The following is a 27,259-nucleotide window of genomic DNA, read 5'->3' on the forward strand; positions in this document are numbered from 1 at the left end:
TAGAGTGGAGATAATTTGTTAGTATTCTTTGCAGTGCACATATAAATACATATGGTTAATGAGATGTCAAAGTTGTGTTGTCATTAATGTACTTTATTTTCAAGAATGATGTCATGCCTTGCAGTTTGGGGATGCCAGCAGCAAATTTTTGATTGTATTAATTAAAGGAGCACTGCTGTTCATAAGCTATTTATTGCATACAGGTACAACAGTGATGTGAAGCACATCAAGGTTTTAACAAGAGACGGCCTTTTCCACATTGCTGAAAACAGGAAATTTAAAAGTTTAATGGTAAGCATTGGTTTGCTTTGAACTGTTCAATCTTAATTTAAATGTTAAGTGCCAGTGCACATTTTGTTTTTCACTGTTGAATGCTTAAAATATGTGTCAAAGCTGTGTTAACCAAAGTTACTTTTGGAGCTAAAAGCATGTGATAATAAGGTTGTTCTAGTTAAAAAAAAGACTGAATGCCCCAGTGTTTTTGATTCATGAGGTTGTGGTCTATGCTATAAATGGTTATATAGTTATTAAACATTTTAAATGATATTTTTAACGTTATAAATAGGTATTGATTCAAAGGGCTTATTATGAATGTTAAAGGTTAATTTGTTTCGTGAGGCTGGATTCGATACTTTGGAAGTTCTAAAATGTTTGTTCACATTTTTAAAAGGTAACATTTGTAGTTTAAGGTAGTTAAATTTACACAGCAGTTTAAAATGTTGAAATGGCTGGCTAGAATGAATACTGCTTTTGTAGAGCCCTTAAAACACTTAAACACATTGGAAGCGTGTTAATGGTTCTAAAGCAAATATTAAAGTTTGAAATCCAATTAAATTGGTAATTCTTCCCTGTTAGTAATGTCTGAATAGAAACATTTTCAACACATTTCTCAAAGTTGTTTAATATTCCAAATATGCTGGGGATCCTTTATTTTGTAGAAATGTAGTTCTTTTACTGTGTTTTAAAGTGTACATGTATTTAAAACCACCAAAATGTTCCCAATCCTATACAAAGATAGAAAATTACAAAAAAGTCTGGTGTTTTTTTGCCACAAAATATTCCCAGAAAGGTTATTGATGCTGGTGTTGTTGGCATTTGAGCAATTAGTGCTGAGGCTGCCATCTATTTGGGATTCCTTCCTTACTCCAACGACTTGAAAATAACTTAATCTCTATAGAGGCCTATCATTAGATGGTCGATAACATAACACTGACGCAGCATGAAATTCCGCTGACAGGCTGTGGGGGAGAAAGTCCACAGTCTAGGTGTGAGCTGTGGCTCTGCTCCCATACAACCCAGACAGAGCGTTTCGCAATAGTTGCTACAATAAAGAAATCCCGGCTCAGTTTTGGTAGTTGTGGCATGACTTGCAACAAAAAGATGTTATTAGTAAACAGTTAGAAAAATAAGACCTAAACCATTTGCTTCATTTTTAAATAAAGGGAGAAAAGCCTTAACCTCCATTTTGACCTCTGCCAGACTCCGTCCATCAGCAGTACACTTGCCGATTTAGCGGCGTTCCAGTTGTGTCAGGTGGTTACCCACTCTACTCATGTGGGCAGCCACATTTTGAACCCTATATTTACAAACTTGGCAACAGCTAAAGTCCAACCGCCGATCCCGGTCGCATGGTCAGATCATTTTTGTGGAGCTTCTCCTCCCGATCTTGGACCCTCCTTTTAAAAATATAGGCTGAGCCGTTTTCAAACGCCCTTGGAGGAAACTGAAGCTCGAGGATTTTCATCGTCTACTCGGTGAAAACCCCTTGGACCCATTCAGTGAAGTAGAGTCCGGTTATGACCTCTTCTGTGAATGGGTCACCCGAGCTCTTGACTCCCTGGTGCCTGCTACATGGAGTAAATGCCGCACCCTTGAGCCCAGCCCGTGGTATGATAATTCCTTGATGCTCCTGAAGAAAGCTTGTAAACAAGCAGAAAGAGATTGGCGCAAAACCTATGACGCAGGGAAGAAAACTCAGTACCTAGCCAAAGTCAAAGTCTACTATAGAGCCATCTGCAGGGCACTCGCAGCCTACTATTCCAGGGAGTTCAAATGCAGTCCCAATCCGACTAAACTGATCTTTAAAGTCCTTAAAGACCTTACTGCTAAGAGAGCTCCAGTGGCAGAGATCTGCTCAGTCTCACACTGTGAAGATCTTGCCGTTTTCATTCTGGAAAAAGTACGTACCATCTACAGCTCATTTCCCAGTACCGATTCTTTGACTGAGGGGCAGAGGCCTAATTCCTGTACCAACGCGGGCCTCACCATCTTCCCTGGATTGACGGAGGTGGAATTTGACAGGATGGCGGCTAAAGTGAAATCAGGGTCTCCCGTCGACCCGCTTAGGCCCGCACTGTTTAAAGACTCGGCTGTGCTGTGTCTACCCCCCTGCGCCAACTCATCAATATGTCGTTCGCCACTCGGATAGTACCGACCAAGTGGTAACAGGCCTATGTCACCCCGATTTTGAAGAAACCCACCTTGGACCCAAATAAACCGGAGAATTACCAGCCGATCTCCCTTCTCCCTTGGGCAGCCAAGGTGGCCGAAGCATACGCTAATAGCGTATTGACCAAACATCTCCAGTTGGCCAACATCCTCAATACCTCCCAGAACGGGTTTCGGGCAGGTCATAGCACCGAGACTGCTCTCCTTGCTATGACTGAACACCTACGCTCCATGCTCGATTCTGGTCAGACGGCGGCACTGGTTCTACTAGATCTCAGTGCCGCGTTTGACACGATCTCGCACGCAGTACTGCTACACCGCCTGGAAGAGGCTGGGATCTCTGACATGGCCCTCTTATGGTTCAGATCATTCCTTTCAGGCAGATCATTTAGGGTCGCTATACCTCCATTCAAAGCCCAAGCTTATCCTACTGAGCAGGGAGTGCCTCAGGGGTCGGCTCTCAGCCCCACGCTGTTCAATCTGTATGTGCAGCCGCTGGCTGCGGTCGCCAAGCACTGGGGCATGACTATGGTCTCTTATGCCGACGACACGCAGCTGGCGGTTGCGCTTTCTGGGGAATCTGACCTCGAGGCCTCTAGGTTCAGGGATGGTCTGGCAGCAGTGGCGGGTTGGATGACAGCTAATTGTCTCCAGCTAAATGCCAATAAAATTGAGGTTTTAATTGTTGGCAAAAACAGCAATCTATGGGGTGATCAGTGGTGGCCTTCGGTCTTGGGCAAGACACCTGTACCAGTGACTGAGGTAAAAAATCTGGGTTTATGGTTAGACCCCTCCCTCAGTTTCTCTGGACACACCAAAAAAATTGCAGCCACGTGTTTTGGCATTCTACGTGGGATCAGGCCAATCCTGAAATTTTTCAACAGCTCATAATCCAGGCCAGCATATTATCCTGGCTGGACTATGCCAGTTCGCTTCTGCTGGGGGCAAATCATGCTGAAGTTACAAGGATGCAGCGCGTTCAGAACGCTGCGGCTAGAGTCCTGGTGGGCCTACCTAGGATCTGCTCAGCGATGGAAACCATCCGGAAGCTCCACTGGCTCCCAATGGCTCTAAGGATAGAATTTAAGACTCTTTGCCTATCCTTTAAGATTCTCAAACAGTCCTCCCCTCAAATCCTTGAGAACCTGTTAACACCTTATGTTCCCTCCCGCTCTTTGAGGTCTATGGGCCAAAACCTGGTAATAGTACCACGTTTTAAAGGTTGTAGAGCTGGTGGGCGGTCCTTCCTCTATCTGGCGGCAAAGCTTTGGAACTCTTTACCAGCTCACTTCCGTGCTCTCGATCATCTCCTTCCTTTTAGGAAGGCAATCAAAACGCACCTGTTCCAGCCTAGGCTCTAATTCGCTGTATGCTCCTGTCACTGCTTCTGTTTCCTTTCTCTTCTCTTGACAGTTTTTTTTTTTCTGTTGGTCATAGCGCCGGGACGCCCCTTTGCTGGGGCAGCTGTGCGCTATAGAAATTTAAATAACATAACATAAAGAAATTGTCAGAAATATTGATGTGTGGAACCTGGCCCTTTCTGCAGGGTCACCCCAGACTTTTGTCTTCCGCTGCCTTCCTTTGCTTTTGTTGGCTTTTACAACGTTGTGCACTTTTCTGTGCGAACTAGTGGCAAAGTGCTTGTGCTCTCTAGCCTAAAATAATGTAAAATTGGCTTACACCTAATTGGTACATTTAATCCACTTGTAGGTCCCCAGTATATGATACTACAGGTACCCAGGGCCTGCAAAATAATTCTACTAGAGTGGGCTGCAGCACTCATTGTGCGGCCCACTAAATTAGTCTTTAAAACAGTTTTCAAGCATTCTACTGCAGCTTGAAGTGTAGTTTTAAACTGCCATTTCATTTTCATTTTGCCAGACATTACACCTAGTTTTTAACACTTATAAGTGACCTCTAAGGTAGGCCCTAGAGGCTCATAGGGCAAGGTGCATGGTATTAAAAAAGTAGGACATGTGGTTTACATTTTTAAATCTCCAGGCAGTGAAACAATCCTAAAGTTGTTTTTTACTGTTGTAAGGCACATCTCTCCCATAGATCGGTTCACCTTCCTACCTTTAAAAAGTGCTAACTTCAGATAGTGATCATATAGAGATGTGGGGGCTAATTATGATTTTGGGCTGAAGTTATTTCTGCCTGACAGTGACTCATGGGACCGACCGACACCCAGTTGGCGGTCCCGACCCCCCCATTAGGATACGACCAAACACTGCTTGTCACATTTCTATATTTCACTATGGGTGCAAGCATTATGGTTGTAAACCAGCTGTAATGCATGCTCCCATAGTGAAATAGGAAGTGCAGTTTATCCCTGCACCCTGTGGCAGGCACCTCAATTTGCCTGCCACAGTGTGCAGGGAGCAACAAGGCCTCCAATCGGAGGTGTACACCAAAAAGGGCCCTTCTGGGGGGCCCCTAACACGCTTTCTGACTTGGTTTCCATGTCTAACTGACCGGCATGGATACCATAGATAGCTTGCTAGACAGGGCTGGATTTAACCCCTCCCATGCTCGTGACGGAACCGTTCCGTCACGAGCCTCGGGTGGGCTGTGCTGGTGATGGAACGGTTCCGTCACGGCCCGCTCGCCGCGCCTGCGCGGCGCGAATTCCGCGCCTTCGCTGACATTCTGATGAGTGGGCGGGGCCGTGACGGATCCGTTCCGTCACAAGCACAGCTCACCCGAGGGCCGTGACGGAGCGGTTCCGTCACGAGTACGGGAGCGCCGCGTGGCCCCGCCTCCCCCTTAGCGCTGCGGCGGAATAGCCGCCGCAGCGAAGGGGTTAAAGGATACTTATGCACTTCAAATACCTCTCTTTGAAGTCACCCCCACTTCAAAGGCACTTCTGGGTATAAGTCCTGGGTTCTGCCCCCCTAAAGTCGGACATTACTGGACTTTTAACTGAATCTCTGCCAAAACTGTTGTGCTGCTTAAAGTACTTAACTGGACAACTGATCTGAAAGACCTGCTTTTCTTTTTGTAGCTGTGCTGCTCTCTGACTTTGCTGAAGGAGAGCTGGTTTGCCTCCTATTGCTTGACACTCAGGGATATCAAAGTCTCTACCCCTGCTGATTAAAACAGAAATTCAGTTCAGAAAGGCCTTGAAGACCTAGATATTTGGATTCTCAAATGATTTTTGCTTATCACTCATATAGGAGCGCTCTGGCCCACCCAACTCTCGCCCATATAGTGCCAGGATGCTCCTTTCGGAGTGACAGTTGCGCTCTTTAAATATCCATTCAAATTCAAATTCAAACCGACGCATTAACCCAGTTGCGAGAGTAAAACCGGCGCTTCTCTCTCAGAATCAGTGCAGCGCCTTGAGCGCCAGATGCATCAGAACTGCACATCGCCATTGCAGCAGCTCGGAGAGATGGACTTATCCCTTGACTGCATGTAGAAACCTAGCGCTACACTCTATGGAACAAATGCATCTCAGCCCAGTATCTCGCCTTTGGAACTGGCGCATAGCTATCCCTGCGTGGAGAAGAATTGACGCATCCTCGACCTGTGGGATAAACATCGATGAATCTTCCGACTAATCTCGCAGTCGTGACCAGAAAAGGTACTTTGTTCACTGGGCCTTTTGTGAGTCCTGCAGCAGGCCGGTGCTCCATTGTGGTTAGCCAGAACTTTGACTTTGCCCCGGTCCAGCACGACCTCAAGTAACCCCGAAAGCACTATTCACTTCTTAGTGCATTTATTTTATTCATTTGAAAATTAATATCTCAACTCCTATACATTTGATTTTTGTCATTTTGGACTTGTTTTGTCCATAGTATAATATTCTATTTTCTAAACCTGTGTGGAGTATTTTTGTAGTGTATTAATTGTGATACTGTGTGTGTGTTGCCCAAAAAGTTTACACATTGCCTCTTTAGATTAGCCTGACTGCTCTGTGCCAAGCTACCAGGGGGTGAGCACAGGCTATCTTTTAGTGTGTACTTAACTTACCCTGACTAGGGTAGGGGTTCCTGTCTAGCCTGGGTGCAAGCCTCAGGCAACCAGAAATCCCAGTTCTAACTCTGCACATGAAAAACATGAATAGCATGAACAGATGTGAAAATGCATAGTTAGTAATATGATATTTATTGCCATTGTTGAGAGTGGGGAGAGGCTGAAAGATACACTCCAGGCTTTGTCTCTCATGAGTCATGGACCCTCCCTATAAAAAAGAATGGTAATAAATAGTATATAACATATAGCAGATTTACATATAGAATTTGTGCCATAGTTAGAGAGGCAGGATGAGAGGACTGTCCTAAATTGGTGGTGGTTCTGTCCACTACATTCTTTGTTACCCCTCCTCACTTAAATCCAGGCAATCTCAGCTGGTTATTCCATCGTAAATCTTTGACCTGCTGTTTCATCTGTCAATGGAGCTCAGAGTCAAACTTCCTGCTCTGTTCAGGGTGGGGTGACCATCACTGATTTTTACTGCTTGACTCACCATGCAAGGAATAGCGGACCTGGGCAGGAAATCTAAAAATGGCACCCATGCAGAGGAAGAAAACTTCCAGCATGTTAGGGTCATTGCTTTTTTTTCTATTGAAACAAAAAATTGGCATATTAGTACAAGGGAGGGCAGAATGTCCCACCTCAACAAGTAGGAAACAGCATTTGTCCCAAGTTCAGTGGTGTTCTAAGTTGCAAGGAACTGTACTGACCCCACAAAGTTTGGTGGAGGATCCTTAGCCTAGCCATGCTATATTCTCACAGTAGGTCCTGCCCAACTTTGCTGCAGGTCTCTTGACGTCTGGTCAAAACTATGCCAAAAAGAGATTTTAGGTAACTGCTGGTTAATGTTCCTTAGATTAATCTCCTAGGCCCTTTGCCAGGAATATTCAGCAGAGTCTCTGCCCGGATGACCCATTAGTAAAATCTGATCATGTCCATTTACACTTAATTTGTGTTGGTTCTGGACTGGAGAATTCTAATTACTATCACATTAGGAGGTTAACACCCGCCCGGCATAGTTCATGGGGCTTCCCTGGCTCAGAGATAGTTTTTGTGACACTCCTGTCTAAAATCCCAACTCATCAATGAATTACATTTTTAGTAACTTATGCAATACCATGAATATTGACTTTCTAAATTTTTCCTTTCATCTGATAGAAGAACAGGATTTTTTCCTTAAAGCAGGACTTTAACAATGAAAAATGCTTCTTTGGTCTGGCTTCTAAGAAGGCACTTTTGAATTATTTTAGTGATGAAATATACTAGCCTCATACTTCACGTTTACCCTTTATGAACCCGGGCCTTGCAGGCTTCAAAGCATATTTTGAAGGTCATTTAAATAAACATGGCAGAAGGGTTTTTTCTTCAAAGATTAAATAATTTTTGATTTGTTTACGGCACAACCTCCACACAGCTTTATGCCCAACTTGGCACTTTTACTCCATCATATAGTATATCCACATTTTGATCATTAATAGATTGACTCAATATTCTTCAACCTTGTATGATAATAATTATGATGTTATTTTTTTCATACGTTTAATCGAACATTATCTGTGCAAATTGTACATTACAGTGCTGACTCAAAGCATTTTTGGGGAAGTACTCTTCATCGGGGGGCTTAAAAAGGGCACAAACTTGTCAGGTGGCTAATCTCAGGCACGGCAAACTGTTCTGCGTGCTAACCTCAGTCCCTTAGGTTAGAGATTATTTTGACGTGTGCTTGGTTCCGATTTTGACCTGATGTAGTTTAGGGTGTAGTGCAGGCTCGGTTCCATGTTTTGAAATGTCTTGTGTGTGTGATGCAAAGTCACACTGTAGTCCCCATGCAAAACTTTACTATTATGCCATTTATTTATTTTTACAAATTGTTTGTGAATCTACCTGAAAATCAGCTAAATTAATTGGATTAGCCAATTACTTGTCATATTTCGGGCCCAAAGAACATTGCATTGGGAGGAGTTTTAGCTTTCCAGCACCCAGATCAAAATACAAAGAAATCCAATGAAAACACTTTGGAACAACACAAAAAGATGTATTTTTACGCCTACCCTGCTAGAAACATATGGTGTAGATGCAGTTCTTAATTTTGTATGAATAAGGAATTGATTCTGAGTTTGGCATTCTGGGGACCACTGTGCCATCAGCGGTGAGAACAATGCCACGAAGTAGGTGGTCTGACCGCCTGATTACGAACGTAATGGTTGGACTGGTACAAGGCCGCCTCCAGGATCCTGATATGAACAGGTCAGCGGAAAGGCAGGGAAGGGGCCTCAAACAGGGCCCCTTGTACTTTTGCCTATTGGACATTGTGGCTGGGGGCACATGTTGTGTCCCCCTATGCCTGCATTTCAGCGGTGCGTGCACTGTCTGCCATGCTCACCATGGTGCCTGACAACTGTGCGCGCACCACAGTGCTGGCACTGCAATGTAGCAGCATTGCCTTCAGGCTCACTCTGAGAGCCAAAGCATGCTGCCGCCTCGACTGCTGCCAGCACACCGCCTGACCAGTTGTTAAGTCTTAATGCAGCAGTTGGGGTGCCGCCGGCTTGGTGGTGTTCTTCCGACCGCTGCAGCGGTGGTCTGGCAGTCAGACCCCAAACTCTTAATCATACCTTCAGTGTCGGGGCCAACAACTTTCTTAGGAAGGACATATGTTATCTCAAAATAGCCTTGAGTACTTCCAGAGTCATTGACACTATCTTGGTCACTAGACTGCTCGTGCCTCCTGTGTCTCTAAGTGATGCTGTTGGATGAGGTGGATGAAAGTCTGCTTTTATTCTTTTAATTTGAGCTTATAGTTGTGTGCCATCAGTTTACATAACAGGGTAAACCTTTACAAATCTAAGCCAAAGCGGTTCAAATGTCTAGTAAACTGGGCAAAAACAGACAACTGAATAAAACACGTGTTTCTCAAAAGTTTGTCCCTAGTTTTCCGTGTTTTTCTCAAAAAGGAGAAGCAGCTCATTTTAACGCATTTATGCCTATTCCTTAGAGCAAAATATACACATTAATAATAGCGCTGTGGCTCTTGTTCATGCTTAAGTACTGCTGATTGCTGAAGAGGTCCGCGCCTGCTGTTTCCGCCACGTTTGGCGGTCAGGATTCAGTTTTTAATAATATTATAAATTCACGCTCTGTGGGTACTAATTATATTTTCAAAAGATATTTCCAAAGTATATATCCAGATAAAAGGACAGAAATAAACAACACAGGCCCATGCTCAAAAAACGTTTAAATTTTTACTTTAAAATGAAGCATGAGTTCCCATAATTGCTAAGGCGGAAATGCAACATGTAATGTGTTGCATTTTTAAACTTAACAACGCAGGTGCAAAGGTGGTGAAAAGCATTGTAGGAAAAAAAGATAATTATCAATGTATCTGGAAGTAAACGAGATTACCGCTCTGCAGTGTTACAGCTGTCTCTTCACTGGCATTGCAAAAGAGCAGCAGATGCCACAACAATAAAGAAGTTACTTTTTACCAAGGATGACAGGAAATGTAATTAAAAGCCAGTATAATGAGGTCTGTTTAACAGCATTCTTTCATATACCAAGGGATAGCGGAACACCATTGCATTTTGGAATTTGTTCAAATAAGGAGAATTTCTCATTTATCCAGAGGTCAATGGTTAGAGGTCCATGTTGCCAGGCCCAGGTGTCACTTAGGCCCTCCTAACCATGGGGCCGATTAGGATGGCGGACGGACTTTGCATTTCCGCCATCCCTGTAGAAAACAGGACCGTCCGCCACGTGGGCGGCTGTCCCGCCATGCCAATTATGATGCGCCCTCCAGTGTGGCGGGTGCATCATAATTGCATTTTTAACATTGCTGCGGACGGTGCTGAAAGCACCGCCGGCCGTATTGTAAAAAATGCAGGCATGCATTTGTATACACAGAGCGGCAGGCCCCGCGCGGGGCCTGCCGCTTTGTGCATGCAAATGCAGGGGGTTACCACAGGTACCCCCCATGTCCACCCCCCTCTCGCCTTCACCATGGAGGCCAGCAGGGGGCCCCCAAAGTAAAGACTGCATGCCTTTCTAGGCATCTGCATGAGGCCATCCTAATATGGCTGGCGGTGTCTGGAAGACACAACCAGCCATATGAACCCTTTTCCCCTCGCTGCGGTCCCCCCGTCATTGTAATATGGCGGGGGGGAAATAGGTGGCGGACGGGCACGGATGGCGGACGGATCGCCACCGCCTGCATGGCGGTGGCAATCCATCCGCCATCCTAATTGGCCCCCATGTCGGTCGGAAGTGCTGCCAACTCCATTTCGGTGAGGGAACCTCCAGACCATAGGTCAGCGGTTCCGAACACCTAAATACTATGTGTGGTGGAAAACTTTCTCTATGGGAACTAGTGCGACGGGCTTAGACTGCCCACAGCACAAGCTGCCATTGAGAAATGGAGGTTAGTGAACATCCCTGCACCATGTGGCACACGGTGAAGGGATTTTATGGAGCCTTTACGGAGGGACCTACCAACGCTTTCCGATGGGCTCATGGAGCCCGTTGGTTGGTCGGAAACTCACCATAATCCCATTAGTACAGCGTTTTTGCCGTTGGGATTATGATGGCGTTTTCCGACAGCAATTCCATGTCGGCCTTCCCAAAATGGAAAGGCCGTCGGAAAGCGACATTGGGGACCCTAGAAGAGCTAATTTCTCTCTGCGGGCCTAAAGGCCCAAATGTGGAGCCCGCTGTCGGAAAACACCATAGTAATCCCAACGGCGAGAAAGCTGTCTTCATGGGATTATGGTGAGTTTCCGACCAACTAACGGGCTCCATGAGCCCATCGGGAAGAGTCGGTAGGTCCCTCCGACTGCTGCCTCCAACCAAAAGCATTAAAATGCATTGGTCCGACCTGCATCGTAATTAGGCCCTCTATTGTTTATTTTTTCTTTGCATTCTTGTATTTCAGTCCTGCTCTTATAATGATGAAAAATAAAATGCGTGAGACATCAATATAAAAACTGAATTGGAAAGATTACTAAGTTGCATTACTCTGCCAAATGGAAACGGTAGTGCCTCTATTTCTTTAGGTTTTGGACCTGAGGCACAATGCTGTACTCACGAAACCAATCTGTGCTACTTCACCATGCAACTCTGACCACTTCGCAGTAGAATAAATACAAGCTGTTTTAATTTTCCTGAAGTTAAGGAAGTGTCTGTGTTCTAGCTGTTGAACGTCCTGTGTCTGTTCATGCCACCTAAATATAGGTGAATTTCCGTGCTTACCCCCTAAAATCAAAACCACATGATTACCACCAAATATTAGAGGTGTAGGTGATTTTCTTGTCTAATTTCAGCTCTTGGGGATTGGAGTGTTTGATGAAATATGGATCACAAATAGAATTTAGTACAAAATACTGTTCAACAAAAGAGAATCCCAGCGACATCATCCAGGAGAAAAGCAGTGAAGAAAACAACAAACTGGCGCCCCGCAACTAAAGAGAGAGTAGCTTGCGTGAAGCGAAGAGCCATAGAGACGGAGTGAGTGCCTACGGAAGAGCACCGCGGACCCCCTCACCTCTCCGTTGCTACAAACGTCAAAATAAGACTCCAAGTAAGTGCAAACGGGGGAAAAGGTAGTCGGCGGCAACAAATCCACCGAGGGCAAAATCGAAACTGAAGGCACTCATGCGTTGGCCGCAATTTTGTTAAAAACCACACCTTGCATATTATGATAATTGCGGCTCTAAAGAGGCGGAGAGCCATAGAAACAGCGTGAGTGCCCGCAGTGGATCACCGTTGACCCCACAGTCCTCCGCTGCTACAACTTCAAAATAAGCCCCAAATAAGCGCAAGCGGGGATAGGAGAATCAACGGCAACTGGTCCACTGAGGCCGAAAACGAAACTGAAGGCACCTGAGCGGGAGCCACCATTTTGCTAAACTCACGTGGCCTAACAACTAGACCACTGCAGGCAATTGTGATCTAAACGAATTGAGAACACTGGCATTATCCTGATCAAGTGCTGCCACAGCTTTCAAGGCTGCTTTGTGCTGATAATACCCAATAGCAGAAGGGTCACCCAGGAAAACCCTACCTGGCCATAAGTAGGACTTCAATTTAAGGCAAGCCGATCGCTAGTATTGGAAACAGCGCAAAGAAACGGCTCCAACAGGCACACTGCACCACTCAAAACTAGACGCTGCCGCTGGAATGTAATAAACTACCGTAGTGGCCGATCATAGGGAGCTGCCACAATACACCCAGTGAACTTGCACCTGTGAGGCTGTAGATGTGGCGAAGTGAGTAAAAGAAGAGCCAAAAAGAGACAAAAGGACATGGTTTCTTTGCCATACGTCCACGCTCTTAAAACATAACAAGGGAGACACACTTTTTCCCCATCAACCACACGCCCAAGCCACTGTACTCACCAGGCTCTTGGCCAGGAACACTGATAAAGGAAAGGATCCCTTTCAGCTACCCACATAGGCTGAATAACCACAAGTGGAGAAAGTACTGCCATTAATACAAGGTCAGACACAAAGGAACAATAACTCCCTAGTGGCTACCGCAGAACACGCTGTGCAAAGAGCAAAGGAGCGCAAGCTTCACAAACAAATCACAGCCCAGAACAAGATCCAAACACCACAACTGAGAGTAGTGGAACAACTGAGGAACTGGCAGGTGCAAAGTCCAGGACTAGGTCCATCCGGGAGCCAAGCAGGTATAGGCTGGACTGTCAAGACCCAAAGAAGGGACAACCAGCTACACAAGAAGAACAGACCAGGTCAAAAATCACACAGCGGAAAGGCGGCAGATTAGAAAGCTACCTTGCCAGAAGAGGGTTCACAACAATGGCAGGACAAGAAAGCAAAACACCCAGTGAGATTAAAAAATACAAAAAGGACCTTCCGGACTCGCCTCTGAAGCAGAAACAGGAAATAACACTGGACATGATCCTCAGAAAAATTAACGACCTAGCAAAATCAACCAAACAGACAATAGACACTATGCAGCTAGAGCTAGCAGCCATAAGGGCTGACCAACACAAAACGAACAGCAGGATAGATACTGCGGAAAAAAGAATCAGCGATATGGAGGATGACAACGAACAGTCAAACAAGACTCTACAGTCCATATCTAAAGTCTCAAATACCCTCCAAAAACAGCTAGCTGAGCAAGACGACCGCAACAAGAGAGGGAACATAAGACTGCTTGGAATTCCCGAGGGTAAGAAGATAAATCCGGATCCTGCCTAGCCCTCATGGAAGAACTAATACCACTACTAACAGGAATCAAGTTCGACAAACAATTTGAACTAGACAAAGCATACAGAGTGCCAGTAGTAAAATCAGCACAAAGACAGGGCCACGGCCAATTATATGCAAACCCTTAAGATCGCAGCAGACAGAGGCCATCTTTGCCGGAGCACGGAAAAACCCCAACTTAAGATGGAACGGCAACAAAATAATAATAACGCAAGACTTCTCAAGGCAAACGGTGGAGACTAGAAAGGGAATCCTAGCGCTAAGAGAGAGGATGCGAAGAGATAAAATCACTTTCAACTTTGCAGGGCCAGCAAGACTGAGAATCACAGACAAATGGCGAACACTGGTTTTCGAGGACCCAGGTGAGCTAAGAAGATATCTCCAAGACCCAGTTTCAGAGGATATGGAAGCCCAACTTCAAGGAGCAGCAAAAAGGAAAGCGTCGCCAGACAATACAGGTGCTACCGGCCCCTCCAGCTCGGGACAGGCAAGATAGACAATTTGGGGCTGCATTTCATCCGAACAAACAACTTACTACCTCTCTGCAGCCAGACAACAAGGTTCTACCTCAAGCTACAACATATCTACCTCAATATACTTATTCATATCTATTCTACTAAGCGGTCATAGGAAAGGAGCATGCGACAAGTATCCTTATGGGAAATAACAGTATTAAGGGTTCTGTGAACTGTGACTCTGGGGGGGTGGGGAGGTACCAGGATAGGCGTAACCAACGGGATCAGAAGGGGGAACAGTAGAGTAATAATGCCTATTTTAGTTTTTAGTCATTGGTTTCAACAAGTATTCTCGGGGGGGAGGGGGAATGTTGCTGGCGCACGCTCGTATCACAAATGTTCGAGGGAGGGGGTGGGGGCAGGGGAGGGAGGGGGGTCTTTTGACATCGCATCTTTACACTCTAGTTACTTTCTTTCTCTTTATCCTTTTTCTTACTTCGGACAGCTGGCTATTTACACTAAGTCACCCAGTAGACACACACACGTATTCTGACGAGGAGAGAGTTACGAGGAGCCGAGGAATCGAAGAGCAAGGCGTGAGGCGAGGAGGGCGCCATCTCATCTACCTTTTCTTCGGTGGGGGGCGATTCAGCGTCCAACCTCTGGTCTCCGTCCTCTGCGGCTGTCCGTGTGCTCTCGGCGGCAGCGGGTCCCGTGTGCTGGCGCCCGTGGCCGCAGGTGCCCGGGGGAGATGCGGTGGTAGGCGGAGGTGGAGAGCAGCAGCGGGGGCGGCAGGCAGGAGTCGCGAGGAGTGCCCCTCCCCCCCTGCCGTGGGCGTTCTGTGACGGTGGGAGCGGTAGGAGAGCTCCACAGCGAGGACTTAATAGCGGCAGGAGCCGCAAATCACACACCCTCCAGTGCCCTCTAGCAGCGGTAGGAGCTGCAGGCATCTTCAGCTTCAGCATATAAGCACAGTGGAAGGGGCAACAGGGCAACAAAAGCAGCGTGAGGAGGCAAGAATAAAAAACGCTGTTAGTGACCGTGTCAGTGGCAGGAAAAACGGCCGCAAGAGACACCCCCACATTGGACGGAGCAGTGACAGTGACAGCAAACAGAAGCAAGACACCCCAGCACCAGCACCAGCAACCTCCCAGTAACCTCCCCGCAGAAGTCAAGGTAAGGCACGCCGGTCCCCCAGGGTGTGTACCAGAGGACCAGGAGCCCCTGGAAGTAGTAGTAACACTCCACCAGCCTAGCACCGCTGAATCAGAAACCTTTTTTGCACAAGAATACGCAACAGACCACCATGAGATCAGGGAAAATAAGGGGGGCACCAGGCAACCAGTGTCCGAAACCTGAAAAAGAGGGAGACGCGGGAGAGGACTTAATAGAGGACTTAACCGAGTACAAACCTGAATCAGAAAAGCTCAGTAAGCCAAGAGAAAGGGAGCAGGAACAGCTCTTGGAACTAGACTATAAACAGGACACGGGGGACAAAAAAAAAAGATTCAAACACAATCAAACAACAATACCCATACCTCCACCAGGGCAACCGGCTCCCCTACTAAAACCGACATCAAAAGCAGCAAACGGGATCTCATTACCGATTTCTTAAAAGTATGTCGCAGCTTATCCCCAGGGAAGCAAAAGACGCACAAGACAGCCAATGAACCAAAGGAGGCTAAGGAGGCAAAAGAAGCCAAGGAGTACAAGTACAGGGGGGGCAGCGCAGACAATGAGACACGTAAGGACAAAGTCAGTAGGTCAATAAATATTGAGGACCCAGAGCAAAAGGCCCTTACGCCGCCCGTATCAGAGGATGGAAGCTGTACAAATTCTATCAAGAGCCTATCACTCGTTCATCAAGGACTCCGCCAACAGGCCATTCAGGCCGTAGTCCACAATGAACAGGGATTCAAACCGGAGTCGGAACTTACACCCAAGCAATGGACCAGGCCAAGCACAAACAAATCAACTAAGGCAGCAAAACCAACAGCTCCAATCAGTCAAACAAATTGCTTGGCAGCCTTGTGAAGAACAGAGCCAGGATGGTAACCTGCTGCTTGAGCAGGACAGTGATGTCAGCTTAGATAGCTCGCATGCAATACTAAACAAACCTGTAGACCCACAAGCAGATCTACCTTTTGTACACTTCACGGGCCAAATAACCAACGTACAGGATCAACTTGCCACAAATCCGAAACTACTAAGCAAGCAACCTCAAATAGCACAGCATTCAATGCAGACGTCATGCCAAAGTGAGATAAATGGATCACCTTTCACCCTACCCCTCGAAGCTGATCCAACTAAACAGCTCAGTCACCCAGAACCCCAAAAACCACCCTCACCAGGACGATGCGCCAAGAAACAAGAGGGACAATACCCCAAGGAACATCAAGAAAGCCCATCAACAGGACCCTTTTGGGACCAGTTACTTGGCACCATGAAGATGATAGGATCAGCAGCAACATATCACGCTGACAAGCTGGACACTCAAGTTGAGCTACTAAATGCACTAGCTTTATATGTGCAGGGAATAGATCAAAAACTATACGATCTAAACGCCATGATAACAAGGGTACAACAAGCACGGGATTTCACTTATCACACGTGCCATTGCCTCCAAATAATAGACAAGCTTGCAACCGTCCCGGCTATAATGTCAGAGCTGCTGGGGGCAGTAAGGGACACACAATTAAACTCCACAACTTCAACGGAAGGAGAGCTTCAGGACGTACACGGAATTAAAAAGGATACTCTTATATTTAACATAAAACCATTAAAAGAGGGAAATAACCCGCCAGTCACAGAGAAAGACTGGGAACAAACAGAGGAACATCTGCAATTAGAAAGCTCAATTCCTTTCCCAAATCAAAGCATTCCATTGAAGGAACCGGCACAAAGCAAGGAACAAGAAAGCTTTGCAAAAACCCTTTCAAAACGGGAACGTAAACGCTTGAGGAAAGCAAGGAAAAGAAAAACAAATAAAGTCACCTCACAAGCTACGCCGACACCATCTCTGAAAAGACCGGTTGAAAACAACGAAATTAGCAGCGAACCATCCAGCGCGACGAGTCATAAAAACTCGTCATTAAAAGAACCCGCAGCCACAAGAAATCATGACGGCAAAAACAAAACAAAAAAATGGAAATTTGTCAACTAACAAACTTTACGACATATTTAAGTCATCGGCTGAGAAGGAAAAGGACAAAGAAAAAAACAAAGAATCCGTAAAATTAGACACAACGGAAACTTCAAAGAACCAAACTATAAAGAAAAAAGAAACCAAGGCCCAGGATATAGTAACCTGTGGGAAAGGTGAAATGCTGACAAGAAATCACAATAACGAAATGCAAAACAACCCAAAGTTCCAAAGTACAATAGAGCACACTGAAAAGATACAACAAGACCAAGTCAAATCAGTTCAGCTCAGCAAAACACATCGACAAGACCCAACAGAACTAATATTAGGGATTCCGATCGCTTATAATAAAAAACAATCATCCATGGCTCAACGTCAGATAGAATTGATTCCACACTACAAATCGAGAGGAACCCATGACATACTAAATCGAAGTACAATTATAAAGCTACTCAAATCAGTACCAGCCCTGAGCCATATAACATCCAGTGACCTGGAAAGAATTGAATTCAAATCTATCGGTAGTCAAATAGGAGCCGAAAAAACAATAGCTACCTGGATAAACTACTCAGTTGCTGAACAGATTTTGAGGCACAAGGAGGCATTCGCGGAATGGGGTATAGAACTAAAAGAGGTGGAACCTCCCCGTTACCCAAGTCCTCTACAAGCCCACCACCACACAGAGGGCATCCTAAAAGGAGCAAAAGGTCCAGAGACTCATGATCAAATAAAGGATGATGTTAAATTCACAAGACAAATCACAATTACAATCTCACAACCAGACAAAATTCAACAAGAGGTAAACCAATACTGGAGATCACCAACTACACAACAAGGAGCCGCATGAACAAAATCCCAAACAAAATCAATCACAGCGCAGGACATTAATATCTGTTCCTGGAACGTGAACGGCCTAGCATCTAAAATAGGGGAAACAGACTTTGCTGACTTTATTCTACAGTACGATATACTGCTGCTGCAAGAAACCTGGCAGACAACACACACTCCGATTGTAGGCTATAAAGAACATCTAAACCCAGCTAAAAAGGAATCAGCATACGGAAGAGCCAAGGGTGGTTTATCAATATATATTGCCACAGAAATCCGATGGTAAGAGGAAAACATTGACTTAGACTCGAGCTGGATGCAATGCATTAAATTCAAAGTTAACATCGCTTGCACATTGATAATAATGAACATCTACATCCACCCAGCCCACAAGCATAAGGGGAGTCACATTCAACAACTGGCCGCCACCATTAAAACTCTAAAGGCAATACACCCGTACGCCAACATAATATTGTCTGGTGACTTTAACATGAACTTGATGCAAGCCGAAGAGAAAAACCTACCAAACGGAATAACAGTCAGGAGTAATAATACAACAAGACGTGACACATTGGGCAAGAAATGCGCCACACTGTTAGACAAACAAGCACTATACACTTTAAACGGTCGAGGCCCGCAAGACAGCCCCGCAGCCTTCACAAGAGTGACGGCAAAATCAGGAGCAACCATTGACTTCACCTTAGTTGACCCAGATTTATTCCCCAGTATTACAAACTTTCATATAACAGAAAGAGTAGATAGTGATCACTATCCCCAATCATTCACATTAATTGACTTCAGGAAAAAATCCTTGCAATCAAGTGCGCTGACGCATTTCACTCAACTATACAACTTTAAACGGTTAACATGGAATGAAAACAGCGTAGATAAAATCATGAAGTCTTGCACAACGTTCCTGACCACTACTGGCGCAAAATCATTGGGGATAGAGACTTGGGAGTCCCTAGTTAATCGCTTGCACAGAATATTTATACACAGCTCCAATAAACAAAAGCGTCTCGGATCAACGTGTCAGAATGGTACACAAAAGCGTTAAGGACAAAAAAAACAAAAATTAAACAAATCATTGAGACAACTGCAAATTCATGGTTAACAACCTTCCCGGGAGGCCTTGACAACAATTAAACAAATGAAAAGTGACCTAAAAAAAGAGATTCGGGACGCTAAACGTAAATACAACGAGCAGCTCTGGACAAAAATGCTCTATGTAAGTCGACAACAAAATTCCAAGCAGTTCTGGGCTCAGATAAATGTCTTATCTAACAGAAAAAATCGGCATTTCAATTCTGATATAACCGAGCATGCATGGTGAGACCACATAGCAGCTACATACAATTCACAGACAGCCCCCAGAGATACCACCGAAAACGAAATAGGGAAGGCGATACAAACACACCATAGCACCATCAGTGTGACTCCAACAAGAGAGCAGAGGAAGGTAGAGACACTGCAACAAACCTCGCAGGCCACAAACTATACGACCAGCAACCCGCACCTGAAGCATCATAGTAACTCACAAGAAAAACAAAAGGAAGGAAAATTGCAGCAAAATAATCCGGAAACATCAGGGTCAAGGGTATCAGCTGTCGACAGCCAGATCTCACAAAAACAAGTAATGAATATCATAAAAAAGCAGAGATCAGACAAGGCGCCAGGACCTAATGGCCTGCCAAAAGCCCTATTTAAAAAAGACTTACAATTTTGGTCCAAACATCTAGCCATACTGTTTGACAACATTTTGGAATCCCACACTATTCCCGACTCCTGGCGAGGAAGCATATTGCACCCAATATTTAAATCAGGGGCTCGTGCAAATCCCTCAAATTACAGGTTGATAGCCCTCATAGATGTCGAGGCAAAAATCTACGCTGCAAACCTGCTTGAGGATCTAGAAGACTGGGTAGATAACATCAAACTGATCCCCAATACACAGACAGGTTTTCGAGCCGGAATGGGCACTTTAGCAAACATTTCCGCCATTACACACTTGGCTAATCAATCCATCACAAATTCCAAAGTATTGTATGCGTGTTTCGTGGACCTCAAAGCAGCCTTTGATAAGGCCCCAAGACTAGCCTTGTGGGCAAAAATGGAATCTTGCGGTGCACCTACAAATTTATTGAATGCAATTATAGACCTTTATTCGAAAACATGGGTTCAAATAAAAATGGGAGATGGTCGAAGCCTAGCAAACAAAATCACTACCATCAATGGCCTAAAACAGGGGTGCGTTTTGGCACCCTGTTTATTTAACATATATACAGCTGACCTAGAAAACCACCTATGTTCAACATTAGGCGATCCTCCAAAACTGGGGAACATGAGAATAGCAAGTTTGCAATACGCAGATGACATTGTGCTGCTCTCCCAAACGCCCCATGGCCTACAACGACTAATAAACAAATTGGCAGAATACACAGACCTAAACCAACTACAGATAAACTTCAAAAAAACAAATGTCATGTGTTTTTCCAGCCCACAGAAAAAAATACCAAAATTCATTTGGACGATTAATAGCAATAGATTGGACCGCGAGGAGACATACAAGTATTTGGGATTAACTCTGGATAACATTGTATTGGGACTACTTTAGCCCCAAAACCGATGGCACTGCTTTCTTCGAAAGTGCTATTACAGCATAAATTTATCCAATTGCTTGCTTTTTATTTCCATTTTAACTCCTTTATTCTCCATAGATCATCCACTGTCCCTTTTAAAGATATTCAGCTCCGCCAGCAAGGAACGCTATTTCCTAGGTTTCTAATGTTCAAGCTGGGCCCTCCGAACCTCTTAGCAAGAACACGACAAATGCCAATTTCATCAAAGCAGTTTATTTATATCCAATGCATTTCGGGCCCATGATGGCCCTTCGTCAGGGATAACTGAAATTAACAAATACACATGTATTCAAATTCAATCATTGTATATATACAATCATGTTTATGCATGCCATAGCGCTGCATATTTCTGTCTTATTTATAAAACGATGTCTGAATCTATACTTTGCAAAAACAATGATTTCATGAACAAAGGTACACTCAATTTTCCAACTGCACGTTGTTCAGCGTAAATCCTGCACTCCATTTTTAATAAAGCTGTAATCTCCTTCGCTATGGCCCTCAGGTTCAACCCCTCCTTCACATTCTCAAATGCTCTACTTACTCGGCTAGCAATTCTTACTCTGCGCTACACATGTACGCTTTCGTTTCTTTAATCAGCTTTATCGTGCAGCATGTCAATCTTCATTATTCCAATGTTTAGCGGCCACTCTCATATTACAACATTTTCATCTCCCCCTCTGCATATTTATCGGTCTATCTTCCTTCACTTAACATTACTCCTTCTATTCACATTAGTTTTTTCGTCACGTACCTGCCAAACAAACTAACGTCCGCTTCCATTGTTGCTAGATAAAGTCTCCCTTTTACTTTCTCCCTTCGGGTTTTAAAAACAGGAACTCACGCCCCTCCTTTCCGGTTCCCTCCCACTGTTCTTACAAGGATTATCACCTGAGGTATTTCCAGCCACCCGATCATGCATCACGCACTCCACTTCCCATAATCCTACACTACAGCTAATGGTAGCAGTCAGTTCTTCATGCATAAATATAAATTAAACCATTGCCAGTATGCGATTTTCAAGTCGGAAATTATTGTCAACATGTTAAATATTCCTGAGTTCATTTCAGTCTTCTTCTGACACTTGCAAATAAACATTTTCTCTGAAATAAGATGTTCCGCCTTGCCTTTGGAGAGCGAAATCAATTCCTCCCATTTCTTGTATTCCTTAAGTTTTTGCGGGTGCAAACCCAATTCGGGCTGATTGTGAAACAAGATATGTGTATATTTGGGTTGCACACCTGTTTGTGATAGTTCATTGATTCTGTTTTGTCCTCTTGACCTTAATGTCGCGTGCACACAGGAAACGTGCTCAGCCCACATTGCACGTGTAAAACTGAACAACATTGTATTGGGACTACTTTAGCCCCAAAACCGATGGCACTGCTTTCTTCGAAAGTGCTATTACAGCATAAATTTATCCAATTGCTTGCTTTTTATTTCCATTTTAACTCCTTTATTCTCCATAGATCATCCACTGTCCCTTTTAAAGATATTCAGCTCCGCCAGCAAGGAACGCTATTTCCTAGGTTTCTAATGTTCAAGCTGGGCCCTCCGAACCTCTTAGCAAGAACACGACAAATGCCAATTTCATCAAAGCAGTTTATTTATATCCAATGCATTTCGGGCCCATGATGGCCCTTCGTCAGGGATAACTGAAATTAACAAATACACATGTATTCAAATTCAATCATTGTATATATACAATCATGTTTATGCATGCCATAGCGCTGCATATTTCTGTCTTATTTATAAAACGATGTCTGAATCTATACTTTGCAAAAACAATGATTTCATGAACAAAGGTACACTCAATTTTCCAACTGCACGTTGTTCAGCGTAAATCCTGCACTCCATTTTTAATAAAGCTGTAATCTCCTTCGCTATGGCCCTCAGGTTCAACCCCTCCTTCACATTCTCAAATGCTCTACTTACTCGGCTAGCAATTCTTACTCTGCGCTACACATGTACGCTTTCGTTTCTTTAATCAGCTTTATCGTGCAGCATGTCAATCTTCATTATTCCAATGTTTAGCGGCCACTCTCATATTACAACATTTTCATCTCCCCCTCTGCATATTTATCGGTCTATCTTCCTTCACTTAACATTACTCCTTCTATTCACATTAGTTTTTTCGTCACGTACCTGCCAAACAAACTAACGTCCGCTTCCATTGTTGCTAGATAAAGTCTCCCTTTTACTTTCTCCCTTCGGGTTTTAAAAACAGGAACTCACGCCCCTCCTTTCCGGTTCCCTCCCACTGTTCTTACAAGGATTATCACCTGAGGTATTTCCAGCCACCCGATCATGCATCACGCACTCCACTTCCCATAATCCTACACTACAGCTAATGGTAGCAGTCAGTTCTTCATGCATAAATATAAATTAAACCATTGCCAGTATGCGATTTTCAAGTCGGAAATTATTGTCAACATGTTAAATATTCCTGAGTTCATTTCAGTCTTCTTCTGACACTTGCAAATAAACATTTTCTCTGAAATAAGATGTTCCGCCTTGCCTTTGGAGAGCGAAATCAATTCCTCCCATTTCTTGTATTCCTTAAGTTTTTGCGGGTGCAAACCCAATTCGGGCTGATTGTGAAACAAGATATGTGTATATTTGGGTTGCACACCTGTTTGTGATAGTTCATTGATTCTGTTTTGTCCTCTTGACCTTAATGTCGCGTGCACACAGGAAACGTGCTCAGCCCACATTGCACGTGTAAAACTGAACAACATTGTATTGGGACTACTTTAGCCCCAAAACCGATGGCACTGCTTTCTTCGAAAGTGCTATTACAGCATAAATTTATCCAATTGCTTGCTTTTTATTTCCATTTTAACTCCTTTATTCTCCATAGATCATCCACTGTCCCTTTTAAAGATATTCAGCTCCGCCAGCAAGGAACGCTATTTCCTAGGTTTCTAATGTTCTTGCTAGCCGAGTAAGTAGAGCATTTGAGAATGTGAAGGAGGGGTTGAACCTGAGGGCCATAGCGAAGGAGATTACAGCTTTATTAAAAATGGAGTGCAGGATTTACGCTGAACAACGTGCAGTTGGAAAATTGAGTGTACCTTTGTTCATGAAATCATTGTTTTTGCAAAGTATAGATTCAGACATCGTTTTATAAATAAGACAGAAATATGCAGCGCTATGGCATGCATAAACATGATTGTATATATACAATGATTGAATTTGAATACATGTGTATTTGTTAATTTCAGTTATCCCTGACGAAGGGCCATCATGGGCCCGAAATGCATTGGATATAAATAAACTGCTTTGATGAAATTGGCATTTGTCGTGTTCTTGCTAAGAGGTTCGGAGGGCCCAGCTTGAACATTAGAAACCTAGGAAATAGCGTTCCTTGCTGGCGGAGCTGAATATCTTTAAAAGGGACAGTGGATGATCTATGGAGAATAAAGGAGTTAAAATGGAAATAAAAAGCAAGCAATTGGATAAATTTATGCTGTAATAGCACTTTCGAAGAAAGCAGTGCCATCGGTTTTGGGGCTAAAGTAGTCCCAATACAATGTTGTTCAGTTTTACACGTGCAATGTGGGCTGAGCACGTTTCCTGTGTGCACGCGACATTAAGGTCAAGAGGACAAAACAGAATCAATGAACTATCACAAACAGGTGTGCAACCCAAATATACACATATCTTGTTTCACAATCAGCCCGAATTGGGTTTGCACCCGCAAAAACTTAAGGAATACAAGAAATGGGAGGAATTGATTTCGCTCTCCAAAGGCAAGGCGGAACATCTTATTTCAGAGAAAATGTTTATTTGCAAGTGTCAGAAGAAGACTGAAATGAACTCAGGAATATTTAACATGTTGACAATAATTTCCGACTTGAAAATCGCATACTGGCAATGGTTTAATTTATATTTATGCATGAAGAACTGACTGCTACCATTAGCTGTAGTGTAGGATTATGGGAAGTGGAGTGCGTGATGCATGATCGGGTGGCTGGAAATACCTCAGGTGATAATCCTTGTAAGAACAGTGGGAGGGAACCGGAAAGGAGGGGCGTGAGTTCCTGTTTTTAAAACCCGAAGGGAGAAAGTAAAAGGGAGACTTTATCTAGCAACAATGGAAGCGGACGTTAGTTTGTTTGGCAGGTACGTGACGAAAAAACTAATGTGAATAGAAGGAGTAATGTTAAGTGAAGGAAGATAGACCGATAAATATGCAGAGGGGGAGATGAAAATGTTGTAATATGAGAGTGGCCGCTAAACATTGGAATAATGAAGATTGACATGCTGCACGATAAAGCTGATTAAAGAAACGAAAGCGTACATGTGTAGCGCAGAGTAAGAATTGCTAGCCGAGTAAGTAGAGCATTTGAGAATGTGAAGGAGGGGTTGAACCTGAGGGCCATAGCGAAGGAGATTACAGCTTTATTAAAAATGGAGTGCAGGATTTACGCTGAACAACGTGCAGTTGGAAAATTGAGTGTACCTTTGTTCATGAAATCATTGTTTTTGCAAAGTATAGATTCAGACATCGTTTTATAAATAAGACAGAAATATGCAGCGCTATGGCATGCATAAACATGATTGTATATATACAATGATTGAATTTGAATACATGTGTATTTGTTAATTTCAGTTATCCCTGACGAAGGGCCATCATGGGCCCGAAATGCATTGGATATAAATAAACTGCTTTGATGAAATTGGCATTTGTCGTGTTCTTGCTAAGAGGTTCGGAGGGCCCAGCTTGAACATTAGAAACCTAGGAAATAGCGTTCCTTGCTGGCGGAGCTGAATATCTTTAAAAGGGACAGTGGATGATCTATGGAGAATAAAGGAGTTAAAATGGAAATAAAAAGCAAGCAATTGGATAAATTTATGCTGTAATAGCACTTTCGAAGAAAGCAGTGCCATCGGTTTTGGGGCTAAAGTAGTCCCAATACAATGTTGTTCAGTTTTACACGTGCAATGTGGGCTGAGCACGTTTCCTGTGTGCACGCGACATTAAGGTCAAGAGGACAAAACAGAATCAATGAACTATCACAAACAGGTGTGCAACCCAAATATACACATATCATATTAACTCTGGATAGCCATCTTAATTACAAGCAACACCTTGAACATCGGAAAACAAAAGCCAAACAATTACTGTTTGCATTTAAAACCTTGCAAAAAAAACTTAGCGACAGCTCCACCACCCACTTACTAAAGGTCGTGGCATCAAAGTTTTTACCCGCAATTACATACGGTTCCGAACTATTAAATGCAAAGGATGCAACATCCTTGAAAATCGCCCAAACCAGCCTCTTCAAAAAACTGTTTAACATCCCGCGCTACATCTCACAAGACCGGCTAAGACTTGAATTTGGGCTAAAGAATCAGATCATGGCAAGACAGGGAGCAATGGTCAAATATTATTGGAGAATGCGAGCAGCATAGGACGACTCACTGGTACATTACTGCTGGCTGGAAGTTGAAAAGCAATCAAAATTGACTAATTCGGTTCATTTGTTCTTAAAAAAATCAATCGAGGCTCTAAAATTAGAGGAAGCATGGCATACTACATCGTCCTATTCGGAGTTTAAACAATTGGTCAACAAAACAGTTAACCAAATGTCCCAAGACCAGGATAAAGCCACATTGTCCAAGAAAACAAATGCTTGGACGGTGCTCCCGACATATAAAAAGCTAAAGCCCCAACCATACCTTTTGGAACACTTTGCAAACCGAATGAAACAGCAATTAATTTTTATTGAGACTGGGAGTGTACCCAACCAAAGACTTAACTCCCAAATGGAAACGCACCTGTCTTTCAACGGACTGTCGCCTTTGCGGACAAGGTGATGAATCAGTGCTCCACCTACTTTGCATTTGTCCGGCACTATTATCAGAACGGAAAAAACTGCTGCGGCCGTTGCTGAAAAAGGAGCAAATAAGGACATGCAGATCCGCAGTAATAAAATGTCTAGGAGGGTCAACAGTGCAATTGGCATGTAAATCACTAAAGCTTTTAAGTCTAGCTGCAAAAGCGCTAGAAAAGAAAGACATGGAACTTGATTCAGAAAATGCTTAGTCATTTACTTTAAAACAATATAAGTAAAGAATCAGATTCCCTAAGCCCGAATAACTACTTAAGACCATAAGGAATTAACAGCACTATTTCTCTTTGATTTCTTTTGTGTGTTTTTATCAAAATGTTTTAAACGGAAAGTATACTAACTAACCAGTGTTTATACATGAATTTTAAGCTACAAGGGTTTACGTGTTTTTTAGTGGTTAATCCACTCTTTGTATGATTTAAACCAAATCAAATAAAGTATTTTTTACTTTACTAAGTCACCCAGTACGTAACATGATGCAAGATGAGGAGGTAATGAAGGCAGGAGACGCAGACCTTAAGACAGGGAGTCAGATATCTCACAGGAGCTTATCAACAAAAGGCGATGCTCAGATGGAAAAATAACACAGGTTACAAAAACACAACTACAGTCAAACTTAAAGGTTATATCGTTTAATGTTAAAGGGCTCAATCACACTGTTAAAAGAAGGAGTAGTGTGGAGTAGTGT

The 27,259-nt window shown here is 43.8% G+C and overlaps 1 protein-coding gene across 1 annotated transcript in view; it reads left to right on the forward strand.

The window, feature by feature from the left end:
• The window catches only part of VAV3 (vav guanine nucleotide exchange factor 3), a 1,314,294-nt gene that overhangs the window by 1,140,778 nt on the left and 146,257 nt on the right, over positions 1-27,259 (forward strand). The window contains exon 24 of the mRNA XM_078668453.1: positions 204-291. Coding sequence (XP_078524579.1) covers positions 204-291 — 88 coding nt within the window. The remainder of the gene's footprint in view (positions 1-203; positions 292-27,259) is intronic.

This window comes from Lissotriton helveticus, chromosome 1_2, assembly GCF_964261635.1.
Source record: "Lissotriton helveticus chromosome 1_2, aLisHel1.1, whole genome shotgun sequence".
NCBI lineage: Eukaryota > Metazoa > Chordata > Amphibia > Caudata > Salamandridae > Lissotriton > Lissotriton helveticus.